This window comes from Sebastes umbrosus, unplaced genomic scaffold, assembly GCF_015220745.1.
Source record: "Sebastes umbrosus isolate fSebUmb1 unplaced genomic scaffold, fSebUmb1.pri scaffold_122_arrow_ctg1, whole genome shotgun sequence".
Classification (NCBI taxonomy): domain Eukaryota; kingdom Metazoa; phylum Chordata; class Actinopteri; order Perciformes; family Sebastidae; genus Sebastes; species Sebastes umbrosus.
This window is the reverse complement of record NW_023618453.1, coordinates 1-10,000: the sequence shown is the minus strand read 5'-3', so window position 1 is coordinate 10,000 and position 10,000 is coordinate 1. Positions and strand designations below refer to the sequence as shown.

General features: G+C 47.6%; 1 protein-coding gene across 1 annotated transcript in view; it reads right to left on the bottom strand.

Moving 5' to 3' along the window:
- The window catches only part of LOC119484264 (transcription factor COE3-like), a 24,852-nt gene extending 17,285 nt beyond the window's left edge, over window positions 1-7,567 (bottom strand). The window contains exons 1-5 of the mRNA XM_037762964.1: window positions 7,455-7,567; window positions 7,021-7,157; window positions 4,255-4,388; window positions 3,044-3,170; window positions 1,312-1,400 (exon numbers count right to left, since the gene is read on the bottom strand). Of these exons, the coding sequence (XP_037618892.1) occupies window positions 1,312-1,400; window positions 3,044-3,170; window positions 4,255-4,388; window positions 7,021-7,157; window positions 7,455-7,567 (600 nt within the window). The remainder of the gene's footprint in view (window positions 1-1,311; window positions 1,401-3,043; window positions 3,171-4,254; window positions 4,389-7,020; window positions 7,158-7,454) is intronic.
- Between the last annotated feature and the right edge of the window lie 2,433 nt (window positions 7,568-10,000).

The following is a 10,000-nucleotide window of genomic DNA, read 5'->3' as shown; positions in this document are numbered from 1 at the left end:
TTCTAGTCAGAACCCACATCTGCTCCTCTCTTCCTGACCCAGTGGACCCAGTGTACGTAAAGACCAAACAGGTCCACGGATGACGCCGTCATCAAGGCAACAGCCAATCAGAACGCAGACTGTTCTCCGTGTTCCTCTCCAGACGACAGGAACGTGGCTGATCCACCCCCAGACTGAAGCTTTTAGCACACTCCTCTTTATTTTTATCTGAAACCTCTGTGTTGCATTTAGTGCCGAGCCGACCCGTCCTCTCGTCCCGTCCTCTTGTCCCGTCCTCTCGTCCCGTCCTCTCGTCCCGTACTCGTCACCGTACCGTCGACCCGGTTAAACCTCCTCAACCCTGATCATAATGTTCACAGAGTCCTTTCTGGATCAATAAACCTGGTTCAGGTGTCTGCTGGAGTCTGACATCACGATTACTTCCAGTTATTAGAGTTCCTGCAGTCGGCGCTCCGCAGCACGCTGAGCACAAGGCAGCGTGGGTAATTGAATAAAACACTTACAGATGAATTATTAAAGACGTGGTGGGATGTGGTTTTCATTACGGAGCTAACAGCATGTCAGCTCACATCAGAGCAGCCGGAGACACAAAACACTCTGCAGATAGATATAGACATATATATATATATGTCTATATCTATCATCAACGACCAGCTCACTGTGAAACGCTGCACGGCAGCAGGATGTGGACAGCTGAACGCCGCCGCCGGCGATCTGATCCCATTCAGCAACATGAGCTTCACATGAAGGAGCTGATATCCATATCAGGTTAATATAATATAATATATAGAATATTAAACATCAGGTTTCTATCTTCTAACCCTCCTGAACGGGTTTTAGTAGCCTGAAGATGTGAAACAATCCAGTAATCTGACCGTCTCACAGACCTCTATATCTATCCGAGGCCCCTCGGCGGGGGTCCGGACCGCAGGTTGGGAACCACTGCTCTAAAGCATTCAGGTCTGCCTCATGGAACAAAGGTTACGATTAATAATCTAATAATCTAATAATCCAATAAAGTTAACCCTTCAGCAGTACATTATTACATCCTCCATCTCTGTGCAGAACTGTAAAAGGTCCAATAGAACCTGTTTCTATGTGTGTCCATTAAAGACACACACACACACACACACACACACACACACAGTGCACAGTGCACAGTAGATGCAGGTGATGATATCAGACTCTGAGCAGCCAAGCAGAACTCAGACTGATGGAAGAAACAACAATAATCACTTCTTATTATTCACTCGGTCTGTTTGGATAGAACCGTTGTTTGTCTCACTGAGTGTGTTCTAGTGTGTGCGGTACCTTGGGCAGTCTCTCGGGGTCTCCGGGGTGACGAGGGATGACCTTCTGTAACCTCTGGAAGCCGTAATCTATGGTGGGCTCGTTTAACGCTGACGAAGAGGAGGAGGAAGAGAAGAAGAGATCAGATGTTATTAAACCGTTTAAATCTGCTCAGTCAGTCACTTTCACAGCTTTAACATGTTCTAGAGGTTCTAAAGGAGGTTCTAAAGGGCCTTCAGTGGGTCATAGTGGTCCTTTCTAACGTTCTAGAGGTCCTAAAGGAGGTTCTAAAGGAGGTCCTAAAGGAGGTTCTAAAGGGCCTTCAGTGGGTCATAGTGGTCCTTTACACCGTTCTAGAGGTCCTAAAGGAGGTTCTAAAGGAGGTTCTAAAGGGCCTTCAGTGGGTCATAGTGGTCCTTTACAACGTTCTAGAGCTCCTAAAGGAGGTTCTAAAGGGCCTTCAGGACGTCCTCAGTCTCAAATAATAAACTGTATCACAGACCGTTCCACTCATCATCATCACACTGTGGACTGGTTAAACTGGTTAAACTGGTTAAACTGGTTAAACTGGTTAAACACCTCACTGACTGAATAAAACGAGAAATGACTGACAGGTGGAACATCATTAGAGGAACAACCTAACATCCCACCAGAACCAAAACAGAACCACCAATCAGAACCAATCAGAACCAATCAGAACCAAAACAGAACCAATCAGAACCAAAACAGAACCAATCAGAACCAATCAGAACCAATCAGAACCAAAACAGAACCAATCAGAACCAGTCTTGTTAATGTATGCAGTAGTTTGTCTCTCTGGTCTCTGATTGGTCGCTCCTTCAACTTCATTTACAGTTTAAACTGGTCGGGAGCTGATAAATCAGAGCGTCAGTGAACGCCACTGAGGACAGCGAGCGTGTGTCTGTGTGTGTGTGTGTGTGTGTGTGTGTGTGTGTGTGTGTGTGTGTGTGCGTGTGTGTGTGTGTGTGTGTGTGAAGTGCATAAATCATAATCCCGTTTTGGTTGAGCTGCGTTTAACAAGCTTTAGACTGACTCTCCTCTCCATCACAAACAGACTGAGTGTGTTGAGTCCTTGAAGGCTCACAGGGCGGAACAGCAGCAGTTAGAGGAGTGTTAGTGCTCTATGTCTCTGTTATCTACAGTTAGAGGAGTGTTAGTGCTCTATGTCTCTGTTATCTACAGTTAGAGGAGTGTTAGAGCTCTATGTCTCTGTTATCTACAGTTAGAGGAGTGTTAGTGCTCTATGTCTCTGTTATCTACAGTTAGAGGAGTGTTAGAGCTCTATGTCTCTGTTATCTACAGTTAGAGGAGTGTTAGAGCTCTATGTCTCTGTTATCTACAGTTAGAGGAGTGTTAGTGCTCTATGTCTCTGTTATCTACAGTTAGAGGAGTGTTAGAGCTCTATGTCTCTGTTATCTACAGTTAGAGGAGTGTTAGTGCTCTATGTCTCTGTTATCTACAGTTAGAGGAGTGTTAGAGCTCTATGTCTCTGTTATCTACAGTTAGAGGAGTGTTAGAGCTCTATGTCTCTGTTATCTACAGTTAGAGGAGTGTTAGTGCTCTATGTCTCTGTTATCTACAGTTAGAGGAGTGTTAGTGCTCTATGTCTCTGTTATCTACAGTTAGAGGAGTGTTAGTGCTCTATGTCTCTGTTATCTACAGTTAGAGGAGTGTTAGAGCTCTATGTCTCTGTTATCTACACTTAGAGGAGTGTTAGTGAAGCTGGTGTTACCTGTGTAGACGAAGCGTCCAGGTGCTCCTTTACAGAACTGTTTGGACTTGTAGGACAGCGTTACCTCGACGACCCCGGGGATGTGACGGGGAGGGGTCTGCACCCGGATAGCATGAGGGGTGATCAGCTGGAGAGAGAGAGACAGGTAGAGAGACAGGTAGAGAGAGAGAGAGACAGGTAGAGAGAGAGAGAGAGAGAGACAGAGAGACAGGTAGAGAGAGACAGGTAGAGAGACAGGTAGAGAGAGACAGGTAGAGAGACAGGTAGAGAGAGACAGGTAGAGAGACAGGTAGAGAGAGACAGGTAGAGAGACAGGTAGAGAGAGACAGGTAGAGAGAGACAGATAGAGAGACAGGTAGAGAGACAGGTAAAGAGAGAGGTAGAGAGAGACAGATAGAGAGACAGGTAGAGAGAGACAGGTAGAGAGAGAGAGAGAGACACAGAGACAGGTAGAGAGAGACAGGTAGAGAGAGACAGGTAGAGAGAGAGAGAGAGAGAGACAGAGAGACAGGTAGAGAGAGAGAGAGAGAGAGACAGAGAGACAGGTAGAGAGAGAGAGAGAGAGAGAGAGACAGAGAGACAGGTAGAGAGAGACAGGTAGAGAGACAGGTAGAGAGAGACAGGTAAAGAGAGAGGTAGAGAGAGACAGATAGAGAGACAGGTAGAGAGAGACAGGTAGAGAGAGAGAGAGAGACAGAGAAACAGGTAGAGAGAGACAGGTAGAGAGAGACAGGTAGAGAGAGAGAGAAAGAGAGACAGAGAGACAGGTAGAGAGAGAGAGAGAGAGAGACAGAGAGACAGGTAGAGAGAGAGAGAGAGAGAGACAGAGAGACAGGTAGAGAGAGAGAGAGAGAGAGAGACAGAGAGACAGGTAGAGAGAGAGAGAGAGAGAGACAGAGAGACAGGTAGAGAGAGAGAGAGAGAGAGAGACAGAGAGACAGGTAGAGAGAGAGAGAGAGAGAGACAGAGAGACAGGTAGAGAGAGAGAGAGAGAGAGACAGAGAGACAGGTAGAGAGAGAGAGAGAGAGAGAGACAGAGAGACAGGTAGAGAGAGACAGGTAGAGACGTAACCATCAGGTCTAGATGTTAACAGTTATCATCATCAGCAACAGCAGCAGATTTAATTCAATTGTCTGTATTGACTATTGATGATTGATTATGGATTATGGGTTATTGATTATGGGTTATGGATCAGGTGTGTGTGTGTTACCTCGCTCCAGACCAACATAGTGCCGAAGACGACCTGAAGGCCGTCGAAGAAGTTGTCTCCGATCAGGATGACGGTGGCTCCGCCCGTCGTCCAGCCCTCACTGGGACTGATGGCTTTAATACACGGAGTGGCTGCTGAGAGACACACGGGACAGACGGGACCGCTTCTGTGAGGGGGGTCCGGAGCCACGAGGGCCCGGAGCCACGAGGGCCCGGAGCCACGAAGACCCGGAGCCACGAGGGCCCGGAGCCACGAAGACCCGGAGCCACCAGGGCCCGGAGCCACGAGGACCCGGAGCCACCAGGGCCCGGAGCCACGAGGACCCGGAGCCACGAGGACCCGGAGCCACCAGGGCCCGGAGCCACGAGGACCCGGAGCCACGAGGGCCCGGAGCCACCAGGGCCCGGAGCCACGAGGACCCGGAGCCACGAGGGCCCGTAGCCACGAGGACCCGGTGTCCAACCCATGGGTTGAGAACCACGTTACTACACAACTGAAGGTCACACACTCAGAGTGTAATTTAATTGGGTCGCGGCTTTTATCCGCTTTAGCTCAGTTCACACTCACACTCACACACTGCTTTCATTTCACTTTATAATTAATCTGCAGCTGCACTTGAAAGAAGTGAAGTGTGTGTGTGTGTGTGTGTGTGTGTGTGTGTGTGTGTGTGTGTGTGTGTGTGCGTGTGTTTGTGTGTGTGTGTGTGTGTGAGGCTGAGCAGCGAAACTCATCACTGAAGACTTAAGATGACGTTACGCCTGACCTCTACTCTACTCTACTCTACTCTACTAGGGGCAAGACAGGTGAGTCCATCCAGAGTCCAGAGTATAAAGGTGTCAATACACCAGATTCCCGTCTAAAACCGGTTCAAATACACCAGATTCACGTCTAAAACCGGTTCAAATACACCAGATTCCCGTCTAAAACCGGTTCAAATACACCAAATTCACGTCTAAAACCGGTTCAAATACACCAAATTCACGTCTAAAACCGGTTCAAATACACCAGATTCGCGTCTAAAACCGGTTCAAATACACCAGATTCACGTCTAAAACCGGTTCAAATACACCAAATTCACGTCTAAAACCGGTTCAAATACACCAGATTTGCGTCTAAAACAGGTGTCAATACACCAGATTCACGTCTAAAACCAGTTCAAATACACCAGATTCACGTCTAAAACCGGTTCAAATACACCAGATTTGCGTCTAAAACAGATGTCAATACACCAGATTCCCGTCTAAAACCGGTTCAAATACACCAGATTTGCGTCTAAAACAGGTGTAAATATACCAGATCCCGTCTAAAACCGATGTCAATACACCAGATTTGCGTCTAAAACAGGTGTAAATACACCAGATCCCGTCTAAAACCGATGTCAATACACCAGATTTGCGCCTAAAACCGGTTCAAATACACCAGATTTGCGTCTAAAACAGGTGTCAATACACCAGATTCCCCTCTAAAACCGGTTCAAATACACCAGATTTGCGTCTAAAACAGGTGTCAATACACTAGATTCACGTCTAAAACCGGTGTAAATACACCAGATTCACGTCTAAATCCGGTGTAAATGCACCAGATTCATGTCTAAAACAAGTGTAAATACACCAGATTTACGTCTAAAACCGGTTCAAATACACCAGATTTGCGTCTAAAACAGGTGTAAATACACCAGATCCCGTCTAAAACCGGTTCAAATACACCAGATTTGCGTCTAAAACAGGTGTCAATACACCAGATTCACGTCTAAAACAGGTGTTATACGCCAGATTTACGTCTAAAACTGGTGCCAATACACCAGATTCACGTCTAAAACAGGTGTCAATACACCAGATTTGCGTCTAAAACTGGTTCAAATACACCAGATTTGCATCTAAAACAGGTGTCAATACACCAGATTCACGTCTAAAACCGGTTCAAATACACCAGATTCACGTCTAAAACAGGTGTCAATACACCATGGTGGATGTCAGTTCTTTGATTGAAAGAAGAAGGAGGAGGAGGAGGAGGAGGAGGAGGAGAAGAAGAAGAACAAGAATAAGAAGATGAAGAAGAAGAAGAAGAAGAAGAAGAGAGGGGGTTCACACCCATGGGACTTTCCAGCGCTCTGATTGGGGGGGTGGTCTCCATGGTTACTGTCTTTAATTAGGAGGGCAATTAAAGAGGCTGAACGGCCTGCAAGAAGACACTCACACACACACACACTGTCCTCTCTGGGGACAGCGATGCGTCTGGTCTTCCTACCCACAAGCCACTGGGGTGACTTCTCTTCAAAGACTGAATTACGCTCCTCTTTCTCCTTGTTAACCCTCCGGCTGCTCAGGTTCTCTGGTTGAGATGTTTCACTTCCAGGACTCAGATCTGGAGCTGATCAGGATTCTGTGTGAAGTTCACATCTGGAGGACTCTGATCTCTAGAAACAGAATCTGGAGCAGCGGGACCACACTTTGGTATCGGAAGTGTTCTGGTTTCCGTTTGGTTGCGTGCCGGTTAAACCATCTGTGTGGAGAGCTAAAGAGGAGGAAGTGTGATCTAAGAACTCATCGGCTACGATTTAGCTTTTAATTAGCTTCATATGCAAATGAGCGTTCTGGATCGGGTCCCCTGTGGTTCTGTATCTGTAGACAGCCGTTGAGGAGTTTCCCATTCACTTCACTACAGTCAGAGTTTTATTAAAGCATCATCAGGTGGACGTCAGAGGACCTGCGGCTTCTGATTGGTTCATATACAGTATATATATAAGAACGTATAAAAGTAGTGTACCTTCAGACGGGTCCAGTCTCCGGGCTCGGCGGCCATGTTTAGAGTTGTTGTGTACAAACATGTTGTCAGAGACGGCGAGAACATGGCCGTCCACGTTCACGGTCGTAGACACCACCACCTGCAAACACACCGGAGAACTTCATTTATAACCTACAGAAATGAACGTTTCATAGAAACAAACTGTTAAAATGGTAATGAAGTGAGTCTCTATGCAGATGATACGACGTTCTACACGACGCTCACCAATAATAATAAAAACACCGTTTCTTGCTGAAGTTTATATAAAACTAGGAACCAACCAGTGAACGGATCAAATATGAAATAATAAAATATTATATTTTAAATATAAGTTAATAAAACTTTAAAGTTAAAATATAATAAAAACTTTTATTAAAAATATGTCTGTAAATAATAAGTGTGTTTCAATCTGTCACAGCGCTGTCCGCTGTAGCCCCGCCCTCTGTGTGATGTCACAGCCTCCATTCAGCTGAGGCCATTCATCATCCACCGGCCGGTTGCCGTGGCGAGGTTGTTGCCGTTGACCCATGGCGACGGAGCAGAAGGTCGCACAGAGAGCGAGTAGAGGCGTCCTCTCTGTCGCCACGGTGACTAACCAGCACATCCTTCACCCTGCTGTCGCCACGACAACCACCGACTGGTCCGGAGGCTTCACCTGACTTCACCTGTCTCAGTCATGTGATTGGTCTCATCCTCATCCTCCTCCTCCTCCTCCTCCTCCTCCTCTCCTCCTCCTCCTCCTCCTCCTCCACCCTCCTCCCTCCTCTTCCTCCTCCTCCTCCTCTCCTCCTCCTCCTCCTCCTCCACCCTCCTCCCTCCTCTTCCTCCTCCTCCTCCTCTCCTCCTCCTCCTCCTCCTCCTCCTCCACTCCTCCTCCTCTCCTCCTCCTCCTCCTCCTCCCTCTTCCTCCTCCTCCTCCTCCCTCCTCCTCCTCTCCTCCTCTCCTCCTCTCTCCTCCTCCTCCTCCTCCTCTCCTCCTCCTCCTCCTCCTCCTTCTCTCCTCTCTCCTCCTCCTCCTCTCCTCCTCCTCTCCTCCTCTCCTCCTCTCTCCTCCTCCTCCTCTCCTCCTCCTCCTCCTCCTCCTCTTCTCCTCCTCCTCTCCTCCTCTCCTCCTCTTCCTCTCCTCCTCTCCTCCTCCTCCTCCTCCTCCTCTTCTCCTCCTCCTCTCCTCCTCTCCTCCTCTTCCTCTCCTCCTCTCCTCCTCATCCTCCCTCCTCTTCTTCCTCCTCTCCTCCTCCTCCTCTTCCCTCCTCTTCCTCCTCCTCCTCCTCCTGCTGGTTTAACAGGACGTAACATCCTGTCAGCTCGCCCAGCGTAGCATGGAGAGAGAGGAGGGGAACCTCCTCCACCAACATGTCTCCTCCTCTTTAGTCACACTAAATGTTGATGTCCTTTTTTGCCTCTCTCTCTCTCTCTGTCTCTCTCTCTCTCTGTCTCTCTCTCCTTGTTGTTAATTGGTTGATTGATGAAGGAGTGATTTCTATCTCAGTGACGGAGGTGTGTTAGATTTTTATCTCAGTGTGTTTCTAATGAGACGATTTAAACACAATGAAGCTCTGAGTTAATCATGTTTATGTGGTTATAAAGGGGGGGGGGGTATTATATAATGACTCGTTAATAATCAGGTCATGTGACCCGGTCAGAAAACTGAATGGGAATCTAAAAATATGAATGAAAATGTGCTGAATGGACGAACAGGAAGTGATCATCTCTCTGGTTCCCTCCACTAACAGGAAGTGATCATCTCTCTGGTTCCTCCACTAACAGGAAGTGATCATCTCTCTGGTTCCCTCCACTAACAGGAAGTGATCATCTCTCTGGTTCCCTCCACTAACAGGAAGTGATCATCTCTCTGGTTCCTCCACTAACAGGAAGTGATCATCTCTCTGGTTCCTCCACTAACAGGAAGTGATCATCTCTCTGGTTCCTCCACTAACAGGAAGTGATCATCTCCCTGGTTCCTCCACTAACAGGAAGTGATCATCTCTCTGGTTCCTCCACTAACAGGAAGTGATCATCTCTCTGGTTCCTCCACTAACAGGAAGTGATCATCTCCCTGGTTCCTCCACTAACAGGAAGTGATCATCTCTCTGGTTCCTCCACTAACAGGAAGTGATCATCTCTGGTTCCTCCACTAACAGGAAGTGATCATCTCTCTGGTTCCCTCCTCTAACAGGAAGTGATCATCTCTGGTTCCCTCCACTAACAGGAAGTGATCATCTCTCTGGTTCCCTCCACTAACAGGAAGTGATCATCTCTCTGGTTCCTCCACTAACAGGAAGTGATCATCTCTCTGGTTCCCTCCACTAACAGGAAGTGATCATCTCTCTGGTTCCCTCCACTAACAGGAAGTGATCATCTCTCTGGTTCCCTCCATTAACAGGAAGTGATCATCTCTCTGGTTCCCTCCACTAACAGGAAGTGATCATCTCTCTGGTTCCCTCCACTAACAGGAAGTGATCATCTCTGGTTCCCTCCACTAACAGGAAGTGATCATCTCTCTGGTTCCTCCACTAACAGGAAGTGATCATCTCTCTGGTTCCTCCACTAACAGGAAGTGATCATCTCTCTGGTTCCCTCCACTAACAGGAAGTGATCATCTCTCTGGTTCCCTCCACTAACAGGAAGTGATCATCTCTCTGGTTCCCTCCATTAACAGGAAGTGATCATCTCTCTGGTTCCCTCCACTAACAGGAAGTGATCATCTCTCTGGTTCCCTCCACTAACAGGAAGTGATCATCTCTCTGGTTCCCTCCACTAACAGGAAGTGATCATCTCTCTGGTTCCCTCCACTAACAGGAAGTGATCATCTCTCTGGTTCCCTCCACTAACAGGAAGTGATCATCTCTCTGGTTCCTCCACTAACAGGAAGTGATCATCTCTCTGGTTCCCTCCACTAACAGGACGTGATCATCTCTCTGGTTCCTCCACTAACAGGACGTGATCATCTCTCTGGTTCCCT